At 38.1% G+C, this 26,656-nt stretch overlaps 1 protein-coding gene across 4 annotated transcripts in view; it reads left to right on the top strand.

Annotated features, from left to right (window-relative positions):
• Positions 1-26,656, top strand: part of Ranbp16 (Ran-binding protein 16) — a 170,089-nt gene that overhangs the window by 92,570 nt on the left and 50,863 nt on the right. For all 4 annotated transcript variants that reach the window (XM_070093002.1, XM_070093003.1, XM_070093000.1 and 1 more), the window contains 2 exons: positions 10,756-10,973; positions 13,274-13,412. In XM_070093002.1, coding sequence (XP_069949103.1) covers positions 10,756-10,973; positions 13,274-13,412 — 357 coding nt within the window. The remainder of the gene's footprint in view (positions 1-10,755; positions 10,974-13,273; positions 13,413-26,656) is intronic.

Genomic DNA, 26,656 nt, shown 5'->3' with positions numbered 1-26,656 from the left:
CCCCATGGAGATAAGAGGAAATAAACAAGAAGAAGAAGAACTAGTAAGGAAATACAGTGGACCCCCGCATAGCGACCTTAATCCGTGCAAGAGGGCTGATTGTTATGCGAAATGTTCGGTATGCGAATGAATTTTCCCCATAAGAAATAATGGAAATCAAATTAATCTGTGCAAGACACCCAAAAGTATGAAAAAAAATTTTTTACCACATGAAATATACGTTTTCCTACACACAAAGAGAAGGATACATGCACAATAGTAGAGTAGTACATGCACAATATATATTGTGCATGTACTACTCTACTAAATGAAGAATAAATGACACCTTTATTGAAGATGCAGCAATGACTGATGAGACACTGTGTCCTGGGAGTGCCTTTTCCTCCTGAGTACTGTAGGTCCTGTTTGGCATTTTCTTCCAGAACAGGCCTTATCACACTGTGTATGCCACTACGATTCTTAAATCTCTCAAACCAACCTTTGCTGGCTTTAAATTCACCAATATGAGCACTAGTTCCAGGCATTTTTCCCTGTTCACCTGGGTGTTAGTCGACTGGTGTGGGTTGCATCCTGGGAGACAAGATTAAGGACCCCAATGGAAATAAGTTAGACAGTCTTCGATGACACTGACTTTTTTGGGTTATCCTGGGTGGCAAATCCTCTGGGGTTAATTGTTTCTTGGTATTCTCAATAAGCCACACCAACAACGGTGCTACAGCAGCAGCAGCAGCAGCTGACGGTGGTACAGCAGCAACAGACGATGCTACAGCAGCAACAGACGATGCTACAGCAGCAGCAGACGATGCTACAGCAGCAGCAGCAGCTGACGGTGGTACAGCAGCAACAGACGATGCTACAGCAGCAACAGACGATGCTACAGCAGCAGCAGACGATGCTACAGCAGCAGCAGACGATGCTACAGCAGCAGCAGACGATGCTACAGCAGCAGCAGACGATGCTACAGCAGCAGCAGACGATGCTGGGTTAATTGTTTCTTGGTATTCTCAATAAGCCACACCAACAACGGTGCTACAGCAGCAGCAGCAGCAGCTGACAGTGCAGCAGCAGCTGACAGTGCAGCAGCAGCTGACAGTGCAGCAGCAGCTGACGGTGGTACAGCAGCAGCTGTACCACCAATAGTAGCGATGGTTGATTGGGGTGTATTATACAACCTGGCCAGCTCGGAGACACGCACTCCACTTTCATACTTATCAATGATCTTTTTTTTCATCTCTATAGTAATTCTCACCCTTATTGCTGTAGGATTGGCACTAGAAGCTTTCTTGGGGCCCATGGTCACTTATTTTCCAGAAAAAATCACCAAAAACACTGTAATGATACGAAATGTTCCGATTGTATGCTTGGATGTTACCGCGGAGGCTGGCTGGTAAACAATGCCACCGGCGGAACTTGTGAGCGTGGCTCAGGCCGCACATTGGACGCGTCTCGGACGAAGGGCGGTGAGCGGGTTTTTGGGTGGTATGCGAGGCAAAATTTTTGTGAAAAAAGCGAGCGGTATGCGGATTGTACAGTATGTGATGCGTGCAGTATGCGGGGGTCCACTGTAGAAGAAAACCCAGAGGGACATATGTGTGTGTGTGTGTGTGTGTATATATATATATATATATATATATATATATATATATATATATATATATGCTTGTCTATGTATGTGTAGTGTGACCTAAGTGTAAGTAAAAGTAGCAAGATGTTCCTGAAATCCTGCATGTTTATGAGACAGAAAAAAGACACCAACAGTCCTGCCATCATGTAAAACAATTAAAGGCTTCCATTTAACACTCACTTGGCAGGACAGTAGTGCCTCCCTGGGCAGTTGCTGTCTACCAACCTACTACCTAGGGTGGATTTGCTTATATGCAGTAAAAAAAATTTACTCTTATACCCTTGATCCATTAATGAGTCCTGAGCTTTTTTTTTTTAACTTCGAGCCCAGCCCTGGGCCAGGCTTGTGATCAGAGTGGGTGCTTGTGTACTTTTGGCTCGTCTTCAGTGGGAGTGGGTGGTCTCTGTACACTTTAAAGAACAAAGATTTTATTTCCTAGGTAGTAGGTGTTAGACAGCGACTGCCCAGGGAGGTACTACCGTCCTACCAAGTGAGTGTAAAACGGAAACCTGTAATTGTTTTACATGATGGTAGGATTGCTGGTGTGTCTTTTCTGTCTCATAAACATGCAAGGTTTCAGGTATGCCTTGCTACTTCTACTTACACTTACATAACACTACACATGCATGTACGAGCATATATATACACATCCCTTTGGGCTTTCTTCTATTTTCTTACTAGTTCTTGTTTATATCTGCTTGGGAAAGTAGAACAGAATTCTTCCTCTGTAAGCCATGCGTGTCATAGGAGGCGACTAGAATGCTGGGAGCAAGGGGCTAGTAACCCCTTCTCCTGTATACATTACTAAATTTAAAATGAAAAACTTTCATTTTTCTTTTTGGGTGGCCCTGCCTTGGTGGGACATGGCCAGTTTGATGGAAAAAAAAGCTTCACACCCATATAAGAGTGTTGGTACTACTATACTTTCATACATTCCCTTCTTTGCCTCCATAGATAACGTTTTTTGACTCCACATATACCTCAACGTGCCACTCGCCTTTTTTCCCTCATCAATTCTATGATTAACCTCATCCTTCATAAATCCATCCGCCGACACGTCAACTCCCAAGTATCTGAAAACATTCACTTCTTCCATACTCCTCCTCCCCAATTTGATATCCAATTTTTCTTTATATAAATCATTTGATACCCTCATCACCTTACTCTTTTCTATGTTCACTTTCAACTTTCTACCTTTACACACATTCTCAAACTCATCCACTAACCTTTGCAATTTTTCTTTAGAATCTCCCATAAGCACAGTATCATCTGCAAAAAGTAACTGTGTCAATTCCCATTTTGAATTTGATTCCCCATAATTTAATCCCACCCCTCTCCCGAACACCCTAGCATTTACTTCTTTTACAACCCCATCTATAAATATATTAAACAACCATGGTGACATTACACATCCCTGTCTAAGACCTACTTTTACCGGGAAGTATTCTCCCTCTCTTCTGCACACCCTAACCTGAGCCTCACTATCCTCATAAAAGCTCTTTACAGCATTTAATAACTTACCACCTATTCCATAAACTTGCAACATCTGCCACATTGCTCCTCTATCCACTCTATCATATGCCTTTTCTAAATCCATAAATGCAATAAAAACTTCCATACCTTTATCTAAATACTGTTCACATATATGCTTCAATGTAAACACTTGATCTACACATCCCCTACCTACTCTGAAGCCTCCTTGCTCATCCGCAATTCTACATTCTGTCTTACCTCTAATTCTTTCAATTATAACTCTACCGTATACTTTTCCTGGTATACTCAGTAAACTTATTCCTCTATAATTTTTACAATCTCTTTTGTCCCCTTTCCCTTTATATAAAGGGACTATACATGCTCTCCGCCAATCCCTAGGTACCTTCCCCTCTTTCATACATTTATTAAACAAAAGTACCAACCACTCCAACACTATATCCCCCCCTGCTTTTAACATTTCTGTCATGATCCCATCAGTTCCAGCTGCTTTACCCCCTTTCATTCTACGTAATGCCTCACGTACCTCCACCACACTTACATTTCGCTCTTCTTCACTCCTAAAAGATGGTATACCTCCCTGGCCAGTGCATGAAATTACCGCCTCCCTTTCTTCCTCAACATTTAAAAGTTCCTCAAAATATTCTCGCCATCTACCTAATACCTCCCTCTCCCCATCTACTAACTCCCCTACTCTGTTTTTAATGGACAAATCCATACTTTCCCTAGGCTTTCTTAACTTGTTTAACTCACTCCAAAAATTTTTCTTATTTTCATTAAAATTTCTTGACAGTGCCTCTCCCACTCTTTCATCTGCTCTCCTTTTGCACTCTCTCACCACTCTCTTCACCTTTCTTTTACTCTCCATATACTCTGCTCTTCTTATAACACTTCTGCTTTGTAAAAACCTCTCGTAAGCTACCTTTTTCTCTTTTATCACACCCTTTACTTCATCATTCCACCAATCACTCCTCTTTCCTCCTGCCCCCACCCTCCTATAACCACAAACTTCTGCCCCACATTCTAATACTGTATTTTTAAAACTATTCCAACCCTCTTCAACCCCCCCACTACTCATCTTTGCACTAGCCCACCTTTCTGCCAATAGTCGCTTATATCTCGCCTGAACTTCCTCCTCCCTTAGTTTATACACTTTCACCTCCCTCTTGTTGTTGCCACCTTCCTCTTTTCCCATCTACCTCTTACTCTAACTGTAGCTACAACTAAATAATGATCTGACATATCAGTTGCCCCTCTATAAACATGTACATCCTGGAGCCTACCCATCAACCTTTTATCCACCAATACATAATCTAACAAACTACTTTCATTACGTGCTACATCATACCTTGTATATTTATTTATCCTCTTTTTCATAAAATATGTATTACTTATTACCAAATTTCTTTCTACACATAGCTCAATTAAAGGCTCCCCATTTACATTTACCCCTGGCACCCCAAATTTACCTACTACTTCCTCCATAACATTTTTACCCACTTTAGCATTGAAATCCCCAACCACCATTACTCTCACACTTGATTCAAAACTCCCCACGCATTCACTCAACATTTCCCAGAATCTCTCTCTCTCCTCTACACTTCTTTCTTCTCCAGGTGCATACACGCTTACTATAACCCACTTTTCACATCCAATCTTTATTTTACTCCACATAATCCTTGAATTTATGCATTTGTAGTCCCTCTTTTCCTGCCATAGCTTATCCTTTAACATTATTGCTACTCCTTCTTTAGCTCTAACTCTATTTGAAACCCCTGACCTAATCCCATTTATTCCTCTCCATTGAAACTCTCCCACCCCCTTCAGCTTTGTTTCACTTAAAGCCATGTGTAAACCATGTGTAAACCATGTGTGTTGTAAAAGGTAACTAAAATTCTGGAAACAAGGGGCTAGCAACTTCTTCTTGTGTATAAATTGCTAACTATAAGAAGAAAAACTCTTTAAAGTTGGGATGTTTTAATGTGCATGGATGTAAACCAGATAATAATAATATAATAACATCTTCATTTACTACAAGTACAGTACATGTATATGGTATACAGGCTTAGCTGACATCAATGACATACAGTGGTACCTTGACTTACAAGTGCCCCAATGTATGAGTTTTTAAAGTTATGAGCTGTCGCTCGGTCGATTTTTTGCTCTGAGATACAAGCCAAAATCCGAGTTATGAGCAAGCTTCGGATATGTTGCCACTAGTTGGCGCAGCGAACGCCACAACATCCGCTCAGCAGTGCACGTGTTTACCTCATCATAGGAGTATCTCTTGTGTTGTGTTTGCATTTTGTGCTTTTTATGCAGTTATTTTGCCAAATTTATTTTTTCTGACCATGGGTCCTAAGAAAGTAAGTGCAAAGGGACAGTGCTGAGAAGAGGAAGAGGATGATGTCCATTGAATTAAAGCATGAAATCGTAGAAAAACACGAGCAAGGTGTGTGGATAGTGGAGTTGGCGAGGCAGTACCAGCGTAGTACTTCTACGATATGTACCATTCTAGAGCAGGAGAAGTCAATGAAGGCTATAATGCCAGCTAAAGGCATTACAATAATTTCTAAGCTGTAGCAAGTAAGTTAAGCGATTAAGCGATAGAAAAAGCACGAAATGAAATGAACTCCTTCAATCTCCTCTGTCTGTCTTTTCCACCCTCCATCTCTGCCAGCATCTGTTCTCCAAGGTAAATACATACATTTTATAAAACCAGTTTATTTCTTCACATTCTCTATTATGTTTTATTATGTTTTTATACAATATTTCTTATTTATATATACACATTGTTTCAGTTTTTTCCTTATGAAACTAGTGATCTAGTGCAGTTAGCCTCACAAACACTCAGGGTAAGCATGGGAAGATATGGTCAGAGTGATAATTATTTTTACCTTGGCAGTGGCTGCCACCACTCGTCACATAATGACTTATTTTATTCATTCTAGAGTATATATCATGTTTCCATGTTATATATATTGTTTATTAGATCAGTTGTGATAGATAAATAAGCCGTATAGTTGATATTAGCATTATGTTGAAATATTTTCTCCTACCTCCCAAGAGCCAGGAATTCCACTGGAATGGATTACTGGCATTTCATTTAATTTCAGTGAGGAAAATTGATTTGATATACAAGCTTGTTGAGTTACGAGTTAGGTCACAGAGTGATAATTATTGTTACCTCGGGAGTGGCCCCCACCTCTCGTCACATAATGACTTATTTTATTCATTCTACAGTATATATTATGTTTCCATGTTATATACACCTACCATCCGACTTACGACTGAGTTCGGTTCCGAGAAACCAGACGTAAGTCGAAATGGTCATAAGTTGAACTTTACTACTGAATATCAACAAAACATTTTTGTAATGACTTTATTTTATTGTTTTATTTTGGTATTTCATGTTTTACTTTACTTTTTATGTTGTTAGTACTGTATTTTATACTGTAAGGTTTAGGATAAACACTGTGTACAACACAAATTGTTGTTTATTTCCTAGAAATTTGGCATAAAAAACATGGTTGTAAGCCGAGTGGTCGTAAGTCGAGCAGGTCGTAAGTCGGATGGTAGGTGTATATTGTTTATTATGTCATATTAGATCAATTGTGATAGATAAATAAGCCGTAGAGTTGATATTAGTGTTGTATTGAAATATTTTCTCCTGTCTCCCGAGAGCCAGGAATTCCGCTGGAATGGATGAATGGTATTACAGTTAATTTCAGTGAGGAAAATTGATTTGATATACGAGCAAGTTGAGTATGAGTTAAGTCACAGAACTCGTAAGTCAAGGTATCACTGTACTACTATATATATAGAGAGCCGCTTGTTATGCTGAGCATTTCGGGCAGGTTAGGTCAGTTTTGTCCCAGGATGCGACCCAGACCAGTCGACTAACACCCAGGTAACTATTTTGAACTGATGGTTGAACAGGTGTCTTATGGAAACACATCCCTAAAGTTTTCTAGCTGTACCGGAGGAGATTTGAACCCCAAACCTCAGTGTCTGAGATGAATGAGCTAGCAATCAAGCTACAGGACACCACATAAGAAAGAGATGATAGTGAATGTTATGAATGAAAAGAAACTGGATGTCTTAACTCTAAGTGAAACAAAGGTGAAAGGGATAGGAATTTCATTGGGAAGAAATAAATGGGTTTTTGTCAGGAGTATCTGAGAGAGTTGAAGCTGAGAAAGGAGTAATGGATGAATACTTAAATTATACTACATTTGATACAATTTATTTTTAAATTAAAATTAATAAAATGTATCCAAGCACTGTAATATAGTTCATAAAAAAAATTAGGGCAGTGGAAGACAAGGCTGATGGCCATTAAAGCTGGTGGTAAGGGTGATGGTGCCAGCCGAGAGACTCTTGACGTAGGCAGGTTCACTTCACACCACTAAATTCACTGAACTTATGAGAATTTTGCCACAGCAGTTACCAGTTAGTTGTAGATGGGTTTGAGAAATGTAATGGAGGCAGTTGGAGAAATACACTTTATAGGTACAGTGGACCCTCGCCTAACGAACGCATCTCGTAACGTTAAATCCGCCTAGCAATACATTTTAACGCAAAAATTTTGCCTCGGCTAGCGTTAAAAAAATAGCCCAATGCGATTTGTTCCATTCGAGACGCGTCCACGTGTGGCCTGAGCACGCCTCATTTGTCCCATGGGTGCCAGTGTTTACAAGCCAGCCACTGTGGTCGCATCCAAACATACAATCAGAACATTTCATATTATCACAGCGTTTTTAGTGATTGCACCTGCAAAATAAGTAACCATGGGCCCCAAGAAAGCTTCTAATGCCAACCCTGTGATAAAAAGAGTGAGAATTAGTATGGAAATTAAGAAAGGTTTTGAAGGGTTTGGGGCTAACCCTGAGATGCCTATGCCAGTTGTGGAATCCATTGTGCCTACTTCAAAGATTAAGGAAATGTGTGCAAAGTGGGTTGAAGTGCAAACCTTTATGGATGAAAATCACCCTAACACAGCTATTGCAAGCCATGCTGGTGACTATTACAATGACAATGTTATGGCCCATTTTAGACAAATCTTAAAGGAACGGGAGGTACAGAGCTCTATGGACAGATTTGTTGTGCAACAGAGGTCCAGTGACTTTCAAGCTGGTCCTAGTGGCATTAAAAGAAGAAGGGAAGTAACCCCGGAAAAGGACTTGACACCTCAAGTCCTAATGGAAGGGGATTTCCCTTCTAAACATTAACACCATCCACACACTCCCCTCCTCCCATCCCATCAATCATCACCAGATCTTCAATAAAGGTAAGTGTCATGTAATTGTACATGTCTTCTTCAGTTTGTGTGTATTAAAATTAATATTTCATGTGGTAAAAATTTTTTTTTTTCATACTTTGGGGTGTCAGGAACGGATTAATTTGATTTCCATTATTTCTTGTGGGGAAAATTAATTCGGCTAATGATAATTTCGCCTAACGTTGAGCTCTCAGGAATGGATTAATATCATTAGGCGAGGGTCCACTGTATATAGAAGTAAGATTAGGAACAAGATAGACCCACTTTAAAAGTTTCTCAAGTCAGTTTACTGTCAGTGACATTGGAAGGGAAAAATCTTTAAAATTTATTTCTTCTGTTTTTATGCAAGAATATACTACAGAAATTCCAGAAATATAAAATCATATAGGTTAGGATGAAAATAAGTTTTGCATGATCAAAGTCACTAGTGACAGTGTTCTCAGACAAATAAATAGATTAACCCTTTCAGGGTTTCGGACGTACTAGTACGGCTTACGCACCAGGGTTTTTGAGGTACTAGTACGCCTAAATTCTAGCGCCCTCAAATCTAGTGAGAGAAAGCTGGTAGGCCTACATATGAAAGAATGGGTCTGTGTGGTCAGTGCGCGCAGTATAAAAAAATCCTGCAGCACACAGTGCGTAATGAGAAAAAAAAATGACAGTGTTTTTGGATTAAAACAGCGACTTTGCACTGTATTTTCGTGTGGCATTTATTGTTGTATTCTGGTTTTCCTTTTCTCATTTTATAGAATGGAAGACATGTTACAGAAATTGGGATGATTTTGACTGGTTTTACAATGAAAAGTACCCTGAAATTGAGCTCAAAGTAGCAGAAATGTTCGATTTTTACCAAAGTTCAAAAGTAAACAAATCATGCTAAGCATCCAATATATGTCAACTGGTGAGTCTAATATTCTTTCACAAGTGCACCGATATTATTTATACCATTTCTACACTAATGCAGTAGTCTGCATAACAGTAAATCTTCTATTTTTTGTGAGAATAAAAATTCAAAGTGGAAAGCAGAGGAATGTAAGAGGGGCATGGAGACGTGACTAATGAACAGAGGAAATGTTATTTTAGTGCCAGGAATATCTTTCTTGTTTATTCTGGACCCATTTGAAAATTGGCATCTTTTGAAATTTGTGTGAAATTGGCAAAATTGCTAAATTCTGACCATTGTATTGGATAGTTGAAATCGGTAAATAAGTGGTTTCTTGTACTCATTCGATAGAAAAAATGGAGTTCTAGCGAAATAGTTATGATTTTTGTCAACTAGTACACTGGAATTGGCTGAAAATAGGGCTCAAAGTGGGCAAAATCGCCAAGACTGCTAACTTCGCGAGAGCATAATTCCATAAGTTTTCCATCAAATTTCATACTTTTGGTGTCATTATGATCGGGAAAAGATTCTCTATTTTTTTTTCATAAATTTTTTTTTTTTTTTTTTTAAATTTGGGCGACCCTGAGAACAAGTCTGGGAGAGGGTCTGGGGACCCTGAAAGGGTTAAATCCAAACAAATCCCTGGACCCTGATGGACTGTTCTCAAGGGTTATGAAGGAATATGAGGAAGAACTTGGCAAACCTTTAGCTAGTCTTTTCAGCCTATCATTACACATTCACATAGTGCTAGATAAGTGGAAAAATGCAAATGTGATACCCATCTACAAAGCAGAAGACAGGTTCTTACCTTAGTTGCTTATAACTTACCCTCCTTTAGTTTATAAACCTTTCATCTTTCTCTTATTGGCTGATGCCGTTCTCCTTATACCCCATCTACCTCTACTCTCACTGTAGCTACAAGTAAATATTGATATATCTGTTGCCTATCTAATAACATGCACAACCAGAATTGTATCCATCAGCTTTTTATCCACCAATACATAGTTCAACAAACTACTCAGAGGCCTCCCATTATAATTAACCCTTGGTACCCTAAACTTGCATACCCTGCATTCACTCTCTGGAACCCTTGACCTAATCCCATTTATTTCTCCCCAATGAAATTATTGTACCCCCTTCAGCTTTGTTTTGCTTAGAACCAGGATAACCAACTTCTTTTCATTCATAACATTGACAGTCATCTCTTTCTTATCATCTGCACTACATCCATGCACATTCAAACATCCCAACTTTATATAAAGTTTTTATTTTTTTTATTAATTTTGTGCTTTCTTGTATGCTGATTTTTAAAGGGGGATTATTTGCATCAGATGTTAATTTTGTATGGTTTATGATGCTTATTTTTTCCATGTTTTAGGGGGGCATTAATATAAATTAGATTTCATTGCTTTAGACTTCAAAATACAGGGTAGTGGCAATCTTCTAGCACTTTTGCATTTTTGTTTTACGTTTCAGGTTCAAGAATTCTGGCTCAAGGAGACAACATTCCAAAAGATCAGATATATCCTATGAGATTGAAAGGTATAAGCATTTGCTTTTCAATGCTCAAGGCAGCCTTGTGTGGCAACTACGTCAACTTTGGAGTCTTCCGCCTGTATGGTGATGATGCCTTGGACTCTGCGTTGCACACATTCGTTAAGCTGCTGTTGTCTATACCACAATCTGATCTCTTGGTTAGTAGCTTTTCTGTGCTGATAATTTTTTTGAAAATTCACTTTCAAATGGATATAAAAGCCTGAAAACATGTTTACACTATCATTTATTAAGTGAACAATAGAGCTAAGTCGAAAAAATGCATATACAGTACATACATTACTTACCTTAAATATTTTTGTCCTTAGCTTATAGTGAGTGTAAATATATTGTAGGAAGTCTGAATAAATGAATGGGTATAATTGAAAACTGCTGCATTAGTGAAATGCTGTAAAGCAAAGCACTGTAAAGCAGGGCCCTCCTGTGCTGTACTTTTTTTTTTTTTTTAACAAGTCGGCTGTCTCCCACCGAGGCAGGATGACCCAAAAAGAAAGAAAATCCCCAAAAAGAAAATACTTTCCTCATCATTCAACACTTTCACCTCACTCACACATAATAAATGTTTTTGCAGAGGTGCTCAGAACACAACAGTCTAGAAGCATATACGTATCAAGATGCACAACATATCCCTCCAAACTGCCAATATCCTGAACCCCTCCTTTAGAGTGCAGGCATTGTACTTCCCATTTCCAAGACTCAAGTCCGACTATATGAAAATAACCGGTTTCCCTGAAACCCTTCACTAAATATTACCCTGCTCACACTCCAACAGATCGTTAGGTCCCAAATACCATTCATCTCCATTCACTCCTATCGAGCACACTCACGCACGCCTGCTGGAAGTCCAATCCTCTCGCTCACAAAATCTCCCTTACCCCTTCCTTCCAACCTTTTCGAGGACGACCCCTACCCCGCCTTCCTTCCCCTACAGATTTAAATGCTTTCCATGTTATTCTACTTTGATCCATTCTCTCTAAATGACCAAACCACCTCAACAACCCCTCTTCAGCCCTCTGACTAATACAGTACTTTATTAACTCCACACCTTCTCCTAATTTCCACACTCCGAATTTTCTGCATAAGATTTACACCACACATTGCAGTTAGACAGGACATCTCCACTGCCTCCAACTGTCTCCTCGCTGCTGCATTCACAACCCAAGCTTCACACCCATATAAGAGTGGTGGTACTACTATACTTTCATACATTCCCTTCTTTGTCTCCATAGATAACGTTTTTTGTCTCCACATATACCTCAACGCACCACTCACCTTTTTTCCCTCTTCAATTCTATGATTAACCTCATCCTTCATAAATCCATCCGCTGACATGTCAACTCCCAAGTATCTGAAACATTCACTTCTTCCATACTCCTCCCCAATTTGATATCCAATTTTTCTTTATCTAAATCATTTGATACCCTCATCACTTTACTCTTTCCTATGTTCACTTTCAACTTTCTACCTTTACACACACTCCCAAACTTGTCCACTAACTTTTGCAATTTTTCTTTAAAATCTCCCATTAGCACAGTATCATCATCAAAAAGCAATTGTGTAAATTCCCATTTTGTATTTGATTCCCCATAATTTAATCCCACCCCTCTCCCAAACACCCTAGCATTTACTTCTTTTACAACCCCATCTATAAATATATTAAACAACCATGGTGACATTGCACATCCCTGTCTAAAACCTACTTTTACCAGGAAGTAGTCTCTCTCTCTTTTACACACCCTAACTTGAGCCTCACTATCCTCATAAAAACTCTTTACAACATTTAGTAACTTACCACCTATTCCATATACTTGCATAACTGAAACCGCAGAAACTGAATTCACGGATACAGGGGTTCTACTTTACTTTTAAAATGAAAAAAAAAATGCAGAGAATAGAATATTCTCAAGTTATGCTAGGTCAGTGAGAGAACTTGTATCTGAGGTAAGAGACAAATGTAAGAAGTTAATACAGTTTATTTATAAATTATTGTGCATTTACCTATATAAAAGTAATAGCTTGAAGGTATTGGCTTGATCCACAGAGTATGGCATTAAGGATTCATGAAACAATTAACTAATAGGTTTAGAGAAAAATTATTAGTACTAGTAGTACTACTAATATTATTACTGCTACTAATATTACTGGTATTAATGCTAGTAGTAGTACTAATATTATTAGTACTAGTAGCACTACTGATATTATTACTACTAATATTACTGGTATTAATGCTACTAGTACTAATAGTACTAGAACTACTAAGACTAATACTACTACTACTGCTGCTGCTTCTACTCCTATTGCTTCTACTACTACTACTACTACTACTACTATTTCTTCTTCATTTGGTAGATGATAAGATAGATATTCCTTCCATTTATTATTGAATAGATTACAGCATTTTTGTAAATTGTTGCATACAGATACTTCTTTTTAACTACAGGTATACCCAAAGTTGTCTCAGACATATTATGTGCTGTTGGAGTGTCTTGCACAGGACCACATGAATTTCTTATCTACCTTAGAACCCAGTGTATTCCTGTATGTCCTCTCCTCTATATCTGAAGGACTCTCAGCTATAGGTAAGTTATTTATACATAATCCTTGTACATCATCTGACTGGGGTACATATAGTGGGGTAGGAGTAGCCATGTCATAAACATTTCTACAATAGACGGTGGAATTGTCATTGAAAAATTTTAGAAATGGAAGGAAATACTTTATTGGGATTGGGGGGCATTTGCCAAAAAAAAAAAAAAAATATGTTGGCCCGATGTGAGAGATTTTTAATTGCTGGAGTGGAATTTTTGAATATTTTAATTTAAAGAGTGTCATCTAATGTAGGTAATCTAGAAAATGCATTAATTCATTTACATTTTTTTTTACTGAAATCAGCATTGCTGTGTTTACAACAAAACCAAAGTTTCAGTTAGCCTGCATGGCTAATAACTATGGTTCTGAACACCTGTTTCTTGGCTGAGTGACTGATTACCTCATCTTCAATCTCTTCAGTTTTCTGTTTTGTCCCTGTATGGTATTGATAAAACCACTGGTTATCAAAGCATCTACATAATAAAGATACCCAGTTGTTGCACATGTGTCTAATACTGCATCTTGTTGCTATTATGTACCATTGATGTTATAAAATAGTGCCTAGCATATTGCCAGAGGCTTACGTTAGCCAAATAAACTCAGGGGCATTGCTTGACTGGAAAATCTAAAGGTAGCCTCCAGGAATCTCAACAAAGTTATTCTTGGCTTTTTATTCAACATATGTTAGGCCATCATGGAGTATGTAACACCAATATGAAGTCAGCATCTAAAAAAAGCTTTTTAAGAAGCTAAGGGGGGAAAATGTAAAAGTATGCAACAATGTTTGTTCCATAGCTAAGGAATATGAATTACAAGGAAAGGCTATCAGAATTGTCTAGCAACACTGGAAGACAGAAGAACTAAGGGAGACAAGATAACGTATAAAATGCTCAGAAAAATTGATAGGACAGACAGTGATGGACTGTTTGGGAAACATTAAACAGGTACTTGAGGATGCATCTGGAAGTTAGTCATGAATGTCAGGAAGTATTGCTTCAGTCTCAGAATAATCAGAAAGTCGAATGATCTCGAGATGGAGGCTGACTACATACATAGTTTTAATAGTAGATGCAGTAGGGCCCATGAGGCTAGGAGGGAGAGAATATGGCAAGTTGTGAGATGGGGCCAGGAGCTCAGACTCTACCCCTACAACTACAAATAGGTGACTACACACATGCGAGAAACAAACTCTGAGACACTGCTGGAAGTTAGTTCCAGATGTGCCACAGGGATGTTAGGAAGTATTCCTTTAGTCTCAGAGTTGTCAGGAAGTGGTGGAGGTAGGCTCCCATACATAGTTTGAAGAGCAGGTATGATAGGGCCTTTGAGGCTAAGAGAGAGTGAATCTGAAGAATAGCAAGTTAAGAGGTAGGGCCAGGACCTGAGAATTGACCCCTGCAACCACAGATAGGCGAGTACATATACACATGCAAAAGCAAAGAAAAAATTACTAAAGAAGTGTTTTTTGTAAAAGGCCTCTGTGTTTGATCATTTGACTGTTTGGCCAGATTCAGCTGTTGCAGGGAGAGCACCACCTACAATACAGTACTTGAATCCTTCTGCAGAACGTAAGTTTTATTACAAGGCAGAAGTAGGCCAGAATTTTCCTTGCAGTAGTGAAAGATTTTAATTAAAGTATGTGTAATTTTTTTTGGCTTGAATAAGGAGAGCTTGTGTATTTACCAATTTCTCAGACATATTTTGCTTTTGGCCTTCAGTAGTTTGTTCCAGTGCTGTTCCTTGAGAGAAGCCTATACCAAATATTGACATCAAGCCCAGGTTTGTGAAGGCCTCGTATTTAATACTAATTTCTTCTTCTTTCAACAAACCGGCCGTTACCCACCGAAGCAGGGTGGCCCAAAAAAGAAAAAGAAAAGCTTCTTTTTTTGACTTTAGTAATGTATATAGAAGAAAGGGTTACTAGCCCCTTGCTCCTGGCATTTTAGTCGCCTCATACGACACACATGGCTTAAGGAGGAAGAGTTCTGTTCCACTTCCCCATGGAGATTAGTACTAATTTTTTTTTTTCAACAAACCGGCTGTATCCCACCAAGGCGGGGTGCCCCCCCCCCCAAAAAAACGAAAGTTCTTTTTTTAAAATTTAGTAATTTGTACAGGAGAAGGGGTTACTAGCCCCTTGCTCCCGGCATTTTAGTCGCCTCTTACAACACGCATGGCTTACGGGGGAAGAATTCTGTTCCACTTTCCCATGGAGGTAAGAGGAAATAAACAAGAACAAGAACTAGAAAGAAAATAGAAGAAAACCCAGAGGGGTGTGTAAATATATGCTTGTACATGTACATGGATTGGCGGAGAGCGTGTATAGTCCCTTTATATAAAGGCAAAGGGGACAAAAGAGATTGTAACAATTATAGAGGAATAAGTTTACTGAGTATATCAGGAAAAGTGTACGGTAGGGTTATTATTGAAAGAATTAGAGGTAAGACAGAATGTAGAATTGCGGATGAGCAAGGAGGTTCTAGAGTGGGTAGGGGATGTGTAGATCGAGTGTTTACATTGAAGCATATATGTGAGGAGTATTTAGATAAAGGTAGGGGAGTTTTTATTGCATTTATGGATTTAGAAAAGGCATATGATAGAGTGGATAGGGATGCAATGTGGCAGATGTTGCAAGTATATGGAATAGGTGGTAAGTTACTAAATGCTGTAAAGAGTTTTTATGAGGATAGTGAGACTCAGGTTAGGGTGTGTAGAAGAGAGGGAGACTATTTCCCAGTAAAAGTAGGTCTTAGACAGGGATGTGTAATGTCACCATGGTTGTTTAATATATTTATAGATGGGGTTGTAAAAGAAGTAAGTGCTAGGGTGTTCGGGAGAGGGGTGGGATTAAATTATGGAGAATTAAATACAAAATAGGAAGTGACAGTTACTTTTTGCTGATGATACTGTGCTTGTGGGAGATTCTAAAGAAAAATTGCAAAGGTTAGTGGACGAATTTGGGAGTGTGTGTAAAGGTAGAAAGTTGAAAGTGAACATAGAAAAGAGAAAGGTAATGAGAGTATCAAATGATTTAGATAAAGAAAAACTGGATATCAAATTGGGGAGGAGGAATATGGAAGAAGTGAATGTTTTCAGATATTTGGGAGTTGACGTGTCAGCGGATGGATTTATGAAGGATGAGGTTAATCATAGAATTGATGAAGGAAAAAAGGTGAGTGGTGCATTGAGGTATCTGTGGAGACAAAAAATGTTATCTATGGAGGTAAAGAAGGGAATGTATGAAAGTATAGTAGTACCAGCACTCTTATATGGGTGTGAAGCTTGGGTTATAAATGCTGCAGCGAGGAGGTGGTTGGAAGCAGTGGAGATGTGTCTAAGGGAAATGTGTGGTGTAAATATTATGCAGAAAATATGAAGTATGGAAATTAGGAGAAGGTGTGGAGTTAATAAAAGTATTAGTCAGAGGGCTGAAGAGGGTTTGTTGAGGTGGTTTGGTCATTTAGAGAGAATGGATCAAAGTAGAATGACATGGAGAGCATATAAATCTGTAGGGGAAGGAAGGCGGGGTAGGGGTCGTCCTCGAAAAGGTTGGAGGGAGGGGGTAAAGGAGGTGTTGTGGGCGAAGGGTTTGGACTTCCAGCAAGCGTGCGTGAGCGAGTTAGATAGGAGTGAATGGAGACAAATGGTATTTGGAACTTGACGAGCTGTTGGAGTGTGAGCAGGGTAATATTTAGTGAAGGGATTCAGGGAAACCGGTTATTTTGTATAACCGGACTCGAGTCCGGAAATGGGAAGTACAATGCCTGTACTCTAAAGGAGGGGTTTGAGATATTTGCAGTTTGGAGGGATATATTGTGTATTTTTATACATATATACTTCTAAACTGTTGTATTCTGGGCACCTCTGCGAAAACAGTGATTATGTGTGATTGAGGTGAAAGTGTTGAATGATGAAAGTACAGTGGACCCCCGCATAACGATTACCTCCGAATGCGACCAATTATGTAAGTGTATTTATGTAAGTGCGTTTCTACGTGTATGTTTGGGGGTCTGAAATGGACTAATCTACTTCACAATATTCCTTATGGGAAAAAATTCGGTCAGTACTGGCACCTGAACATACTACTGGAATGAAAAAAGTTCGTTAACCGGGGGTCCACTGTATTTTCTTTTTGGGGATTTTCTTTCTTTTTGGGTCACCCTGCCTCGGTGGGAGACAGCCGACTTGTTGAAAAAAAAAAAATGTATGTGTAGCATGACCTAAGTGTAAGTAGAAGTAGCAAGACGTACCTGAAATCTTGCATGTTTATGAGACAGAAAAAAGACACCAGCAATCCTACCATTATGTAAAACAATTACAGGTTTCCATTTTACACTCGCTTTGCAGGATGGTAATATGTCCCTGGGCGGCTGCTGTCTACCAACCTACTACCTACAATTAGTACTAATTTTTTTTTTTCAACAAACCGGCCATATCCCACCAAGGCAGGGTGGCCCCCCAAAAAAACAAAAGTTTCTCTTTTCAAATTCAGTAATTTATACAGGAGAAGGGGTTACTAGCCCCTTGCTCCCGGCATTTTAGTCGCCTCTTACAACACGCATGGGTTACGGAGGAAGAATTTTGCTCCACTTCCCCATGGAGATAAGAGGAAATAAACAAGAACAAGAACTAGAAAGAAAATAGAAGAAAACCCAGAGGGGTGTGTATATATTATACACTTGTACATGTATGTGTAGTGTGACCTAAGTGTAAGTAGAAGTAGCAAGACGTACCTGACGTACCTGAAATCTTGCATGTTCATGAGACAGAAAAAAGGACACCAGTAATCCTACCATCATGTAAAACAATTACAGGCTTTCGTTTTACATTCACTTGGCAGGACAGTAGTACCTCCCTGGGCGGTTGCTGTCTACCAGCCTACTACCTACAATTAGTACTAATTATAAGTATTAAAATATTTGCTTTAAATTAATTTCTAACCATTAGAAAAATATTTTTTCCATCTTTATACTATAGTTAAAGCTGTATTGGTTTATTAAGTTACTAAAAATTAAGCAACATTGGAAATTGCTTAGACATTTTACATGTTTATCAACTTGAAGTGGATAACTAAATACAGGGTAGACAGGATTCTTTAAATAAGAAGATGCATTCTGCATTGCTTGCTCTCAAGGTGTATCTCCAGAAAACTAGCATCAGATACAACATATTTTATAAGGGTTCCTCAGAAGATGGGTTCATTGTTCATTTGAATGTTGTAGGTAGTGGATGTTTTCTGCTCTATAGCTGGAGGCAGTAAAATCTCAATTTCATTGCAGTTATACCTTTAAAAAGTACTCTTAAATGCAATACTACCCATTATAATAAAATATCTTATAATAAAAGCAAGAAATGAAAAAAATAGACTGAATGTTCTGCCTTGTGTCTTGTGTGCCTTCCCAATGTAGGGAAGACTTGTATTCAGTTACAGTATTAATTTGTCACATCTTCAAATTCCTTATTTTACCATATCTATTATTTATCACTATAGAAAGATGGGAAACAAAGACGGGGTGTGTTGGATATTGGTATGCAGGCCAGCTAAGACGTTTTGTGTGATCACACTAATTACATTATTTATCACTACAGTTTGGAAGCCTGATACTGTATTCTAGATAAGCATATTACTGTAGTCAGGGTTCAGATTTTTAGTTATTATATACATCAACTTTTAAAAATTTTATTTTTAGAAATTTTTGTTGCTCCGATGTTACTGCACATCGAGCTGGAACAAATAGAGATTTTTTATGGCTCACATTGAGCCTGTAAAGCACCTAAACTACTGGGAACGCCTGCAAGTCTTGAACATGTATTCATTGGAGCGGAGGAGAGAGAGATACTTGATAATATATACCCGGAAAATACTCAAGGGCCTGGTCCCAAATCTGCACACTGCTATAACATACTGGAGTGAGAGATATGGGAGGAAGTGTAAAATAAACCCAGTGAGGAGCAGGGGTGTGGTGGGGACAATAAGGGAATACTGTATCAATTTCTGGGGTTCCAGACTATTCAAGATCTTACCAGAAAATATCAGAAACATGGCTGGAACAAGTGTAGAAGCCTTCAAGAGGAAACTGGACAAGTATCTTCACCAGGTGCCAGATCAACCAGGCTGTGATGGATATGTGGGGCAGCGGGCCTCCAGCAGCAACAGCCTGGTTGACCAGGCAAGCACCAGACGAGCCTGGCCCATGGCCAGGTTCAGAGAGTAGATTAACTCTCGAAACTCTTCAAAGGTATATCAAAGGTAGGCATCATAAATACACATATACATAAACAGATCGCACAGAAAACGAGAATACTCTCCATAAACTGTTGCTTTAAAAAATACTGAAATATTAGTTTGTCACCTAAATTACCACAATATTTCGTAGGATTGCCTTTCCTCTTGATGCACTCCTTAAATTTTCTAGGCACTGAAATGGCTACCATATGGAGGATAGAAAAGTTACCCTTCCACATCTGCTTAATGACACTTGAGGTTTTGGGTTAAGAGGATAGTCCATGCCACAAGGCTTACACTTAATAAAATTCCATTATTATTGGATTTAACTCCTGTGAGTTTCCAGGCTAGTCACTAAAGTTTGGAAAAAATCATAATAATTTAGTTAATCCTTTCTTTTGGTAGTATGGCAAGTGGCACCATCTTCTATACAAAAGTTGCCTGGCTGTTCTTGATGCCGTCAGGCCGATAGTCTACTAAAAGTATATTTATGCATATGCATATTTATGATGCCTACTGTAAACATTGTTACTGTACAGTATGTGATAATGCCTCCAAACATAATTGTGTAGTATATGCTGTTTATTTCCATTTATTATGATATATTTCATACAGCAGTTAATGTGTGGAAACTAAAATTATGTCCCTAAGCCTCTCCTATATTAAACTTGCCTTCCATTTTGAATACATTATCACCAAAAATTGAAGATTTACCCTATTTCTCAGATAATAAAATATAACAGGAACGATTTGTTGTGGTTTTTGAAGTCCCAATAATTAAATCAGACCTAGTAAAACCCCATAAAAAAGATCAGGGACTGTAGGAGAGGCCTTACCCATCCTCAGGAATATCTGCAAAAATTTATCCACTATATTAAGGCTGATTTCAAGCTACTATTGGTCCTGTAATCAACTAAAGGCATCTTTATTTCAGTAGAATGTCTTCCATTTTATCAAATGATAACAAGAAACAGCCAATAAAATCATAAAAACCATCATAGAAAACTCCCTCAATGTTGCTATTTTGAACCAAACCCCAAGAGTTTTGCTTTTCCCATCATGCACCTTGTAGGGCAGGTTTTTTTTTTTATGTACTGTGCACACTCACCACACAGACCCATTCTCTCATATCTAGGCCAGAATTCACTATTTACAGTTTATCCGGGTGAGCTGAGCTTGTGAAGTAGGTCTGCGTGATGGACTTTGGTGCCAGTGGTGTAGTTCTACGTGACAGTTAAAGGGTTAATTTCAGGTGTCTGGACAGTGAAAGGGTTAATTGTATTGTCATTTATACATGATTATATTTTATATCTAAATCTCTCATACTTGTGATTTTTGGAAAATTAGCACAGAGGAATTGCTTTGTGGTTTTTGGAAAGCTAGTGCCAAGGATATTTTTTAAGATTTTTAATCAGATTTTTTGGTGTTTTATGTCAAAATACTGTATGTATGAATACTTTCTTTCTTTCAACACACCGGCTGTATCTCACCGAGGCGGGGTGGCCCAAAAGAAAAAACGAAAGTTTCTCCTTTTACATTTAGTAATATATACAGGAGAAGAGGTTACTAGCCCCTTGCTTCCGGCATTTTAGTCACCTCTTACAACACGCATGGCTTACGGAGGAAGAATTCTGTTCCACTTCCCCATGGAGATAAGAGGAAATAAACAAGAATAAAAACTAGAAAGAAAATAGAAGAAAACCCAGAGGGGTGTGTATATATATGCTTGTACATGTATGTGTAGTGTGACTTAAGTGTAAGTAGAAGTAGCAAGACATACCTGAAATCTTGCATGTTCATGAGACAGAAAAAAGGACACCAGCAATCCTACCATCATGTAAAACAATTACAGGCTTTCGTTTCACACTCACTTGGCAGGACGGTAGTACCTCCCTGGGCGGTTGCTGTCTACCTACCTACTACCTATGAATACATGAATACATGATCTATAAATCTGATATTTTTTAGTCCTATGACCAAAACTGTTATTATCTTCCCTCCCTACTTCTTGTTTAGGTTGGATAATTGAGCTATCATTGTACCATATTTACGACAAAATGGTAGGACTTCCCCAGGGTGTGTTGTTGCTAATCTTTAAGTGGTCAATATAGATTGATGTTTTGCTCATGTGTCTTGTATGCTACAAAAAAAAGTTATTTGCTTAGTATTAAAAGTTGATCTATTCAGTGTTTGGTGTAACATTGTAGCATTCATTGTTTTGTATTTCATTAGTAATTTATACAGTATAGTAAATAGCTTCCTAGCCTGCACTTGTATATGTATAAAATTGAAGGCTTGTGATAATAATTTGGTGTTGATCTCTGGTTGCATCACATATTTTATTCTTGAAAGATGATTAATAATTACTGGGATATTTTCAGCTGTAAGTGAACTAATATTAAATGAATGGTTAATGTGCTTATAATAAAGCATTATTATGGGGTTTTGTGTTTATTTCAGTAAAGGATGGTCAGACACAAAAGAAATATATTAGTAGTATTACAATGTTATTAAAATATTTTAGTCTTAAATGAAGGGTTAGACAGAAGCATCTCAGTTTCTTGTATTTATAATTATGATACTGAATCTATTCTGAGTTATTAACAATTTGATAATATACTCATGTATTATTCTTTTATGTTGCAAATACTGTACATCTTTATTCATAAGCAGTGTCAGGTACAGTTCTCTACTTCAAATTATAATAAGTTGGAAATGAGTAATATTGCATTAAAATTAGCTACTGTATTTTCTGGCATGTAAGACACAGCAACAAAAAAGTTCACCCTGCATTTAAGGAGTTTTTCAGCAACAACAAAAACTGTTAGCCAAATTGTATTAATAAAAGAAGACAGAGGAATCATCAGTTTCGTAGGAACAATAACGTAGCATTTCAGATTTATGATGAGGCACAGCCTAAGTATGCATGATAATATGTACTAATACAGTAAATAAAATCATGGTGTCTAATGCATTGGTGCATCTTACATGACAGAAAATGCTGTAGCAACGTGTAAAACAAAATCATCTGATTGCCCTGAAAATTCAAATAACCCTATACATTTCTAGAATCAATATCTTTTTAAGGAGATTTTTTTTGACTGGATAATGTGATTACGTATTTGCAGTGTGAGAAATATTGAAGCAGGAAAGCAGAATCCTTCTACCATACATAATGCTCACCTTACATGTGCAAGTCTCATTTGAATTTCAGATTATTGGTGTTCAACTTTTTATTCATATATTAAAAGGTTAATGGTATAAACATATTTTTCAAGAAAGTTATAAAAACTACCAGTACTGTTCCTCACCTTTATCTTTTACTCACAGATCCTGTGTATGGTAAGGCAACCCCAGGAAATGATTCAACAGCTATGTATTATTTCCATTTTAGTTTGTCTTTGCAAGTCTTTCTAACAGATACGCATCTTTTAGACCTCAGTCTTCAACTATACACTAATTTTTTTATGTTTTAATAGTGAAAATGGGAATTAGTAATATTGTACAGTATAGCTTAATTAATGGTATTTATTATAGTACAGTATATATAGAGGTGCTGTTGTTCATAGGAAATGCAGTACTGTATATGTATTACATAAATTTCAATTATGTATGTTTGCTTGTGTGTGCATGTGTGTTATTGTTTAATAATTTTTAACTTTTAGTTTATTAATGTAATTTAATACTTATTGAAGAAACAAAATTATATGAAATCACTATTCAAAGAGTAATAAGAAGTAAGAAAATGTCAGTACAGTATTGATTTTTTTTTAATTTTGCTCATTTAGTTGAAAGAGAAAGTTCATCTCTTGTGGCTCCTGTAGCCATGTTAACTTCAGTATCAGTAATATTCATACAGAAGTACAATTTTTTTTTATTAAATGAAGTCAGTGCATTTAATTTTTAGCCAACTTTTTTTGAAGAGGGCCCATGCCATGTAATTAGAATGAAGTGTTATAGATTAAGGATCCTTACTCATTTAGCAGCGGTCACATTAAACTTAAGAATGTTCCTTTAGGTTCCTTCCAGACTTTTAATAACAATCTTTCATCATTGTGAGTTTTGCAGGATACCTGCTGTAGTCATAGAAATAGTCAGTGGTGTGGTCAGTAGGGAAGGATTGAGTAGGTATGAGAGAGGGGGAGGTGAATCTTTGCAGATTTGTTTTCATTAGTGAGAGCTAGGATGGCAACATTATGATGAACTAACGTGTTTTAACCCCTTAACTGTCCAAACATAGATCTACGTTCTCTTGCCCAGCGCTCCAAATATTTTGAAAAAAAAAAAAAAAAAAATTACATGTAATAATCAAAAATGCAATTTTAGTCAGTACTTACGGAGATACAAGGCTGCAAAGTCGACGCTTGTCACTCACCTGATGGCAGCATGAAGCGCTGCCTCTTGCAGAAGTGTTGCTGATATCCCTTTTTTTCTCATTTTTTTAATTTATATAATTTTTATGTTCTGATAATTAAAATTTGTAGTAGTTCTTGTGATTTCATGGCCAATCTTTGTTCTGACACTAATATTAGGCACTGAAATAGTACTCAAATAGTCACAAACACAGTGACAGGCAAACATTTTCACCTACCTTAGTTGCATACTATTGTCAGAAATATATGCATACAGTGGACCCTCGAGTTTCGAACTTAATCTGTTCCAGGAGCTAGTTCTAAAGTCAAAATGTTTGAAAGTCGAACCAATATTTCCCATAAGAAGTAATGGAAATAAAATTCATCCGTTCCAGAAACCCAAAAATATTCACAAAAAAATACATTTTATAGAGATTACATTATAGTTTTACATACACACAACAAACATGTACATAGTACAATTAGTAATAAATTTAAATAAACATATAAAATAACATATTTACTTACCTTTATTGAAGATTGATGATGGCATCTGGAAGATAGGGAGGAGAGGAGGAGGAGTTGGGGTTAGTATTTGGAAGGGGAATCCCCTTCCATAATGACTTTAGGTAACAAGTCCTCTTCTGGGGTTACTTCCCTTCTGTCTTTTAATGCCGCTAGGACCAGCTTGAGAGTCACTGGACCCCTGTCTCACAAAATAACTGTCCACAGTCCTCTGTATCTGGTGCCTCTTTAACATTTCCCTGAAGTGGGACATGGTTCTGTCACTAAACTTATTGCAGAGATGGCTTGTTTCAGCTTGGTCAGGGTGATACTTTTCAACAAAAGTTTGCAACTCATTCCACTTTGCACACATGTCCTTAATCACTGAAGAAGGCACTTCCTCCACTCCCTCTTCCTCCTCTGAAGCAAGTTCCTGAGCTGTGGTCTGATACTGTTCCAGATGAAGCTCTTCCAGCTCTTCAGTGGTTAGCTCTTCCCTGTGGTCCTCCTCCAACTCTTCCACATCCTTTCCACTCACCTCCAGCCCCAGGGTGTTCCCCAATGCCACAGTGGAGCCCACAACAGGCAGAGGGTCAGCAGGGTCAAGATAAGCCTCAAACCCTTCAAAATCCCTTTTTTGGACACAGTCTGGCCACAATTGTCTCCAAGCAGAGTTCAAAGTCCTGGAAGTCACTCCCTCCCAAGCCTTACCTATAAGGCTTCTGGAGCTGTAGATATTAAAGTGATTCCTCCAGAACTCTCTTAGGGTCAACTTTGTGTCTGCGGTCACTTCAAAGCACTTTGCAAACACTGCTTTTGTGTAGAGTTTTTTGAAGTTAGAAATGACCTGCTGGTCCATGGGCTGGAGGAGAGGAGTGGTGTTAGGAAGCAAGAACTTCACTGTGATGAAACTGTAGTCCCTAGACAGTAGGTCTACCAAGTTTGGAGGATGTGCGGGAGCATTGTTCATTAACAGGAGGCACTTGAGTGGCAAATTATTTTCTAGGGGGTATTTTCTCACACTGGGGCCAAACACTTCATGGACCCACTCTTTGAAAATTTGCCTTGTGACCCATGCCTTATTATTTGCTTTCCACAAGATGCATAACTTGTTCTTAATGACATTGTTTTTCTTTAACACACTGGGATTTTCTGAGTGATACACAAGTAAAGGCTTCACTTTAAAATCACCACTAGCATTAGCATAGAACAAAAGAGTTAGCCTGTCTTTCATAGGCTTGTGTCCTGGGAGTGCCTTTTCCTCCTGTGTGATGTAGGTCCTCTTTGGCATTTTCTTCCAAAACAGGCCTGTTTTGTCACAATTGAACACTTGCTGGGGTTTGAATTTTTCAGTGTATACATACCCCTTAAACTCCTGTACAAACTTCTCAGCTGCTTTTTTTTTTTACACACCAGCCATCTCTCAAGATGAGATGACCCAAAAAAAGAAGCACAGTCACCATCATTCATTTAATAGCTGTCTTGCCAGAAGTGAATAGACATCACAGTTCAAATATCCATTGAAGAGCAATACTATCCCTCCTTCAGAGTGAAGGAACTGTACTTCCCACCTGCAGAATTACAGTCCAACTAACTGGTTTTCCCTGAATACAATCATAAATGTTACCTTGCTCACACTTTAGTATATTAAGATATAAAAATCACTTGTCTCTACTCACTCTCCTCTAACATGTTCACATGAACCTACTAGATGTTTACACCCACAGCACTCATAGCTGTCCTTGACTCCTTCCTTCCATCCCAGATTTATATACCCTCTTGGTAATCCTGTCATGCTCCATCCTTTAAATGCCCAAACCACCTTGTATAAAAGCCCCTCTTCACCTGAATTATACCTTTGGTAACCCAGCACTACACTAATTTCTGTGTAATGAATTCTCTACTTAATTTTCAATAAACACACTGCTCTCAAACATGACATCTCTACTGCCTCTAGCCACTTCCTCACTGAAGTGTTGTAACTGATATAACCAAGAAAGAATTCAAAAGTGTTGGTACGACTGTACTCTGGTACATCATCCCCCCCTCCATTTTTTCTTCCAGAGATAAACTTTTCTTTCCATACACCCTCCATCGTTTTACTCTTATCTAGTCTATGATTCACTAGTTCTTTCATAGACTCCTCTACTGA

Source organism: Cherax quadricarinatus, chromosome 41, assembly GCF_038502225.1.
Source record: "Cherax quadricarinatus isolate ZL_2023a chromosome 41, ASM3850222v1, whole genome shotgun sequence".
NCBI classification, from domain to species: domain Eukaryota; kingdom Metazoa; phylum Arthropoda; class Malacostraca; order Decapoda; family Parastacidae; genus Cherax; species Cherax quadricarinatus.
Note: the sequence above shows the minus strand (reverse complement) of the source record. Positions and strands in the feature narration are given on the sequence as shown.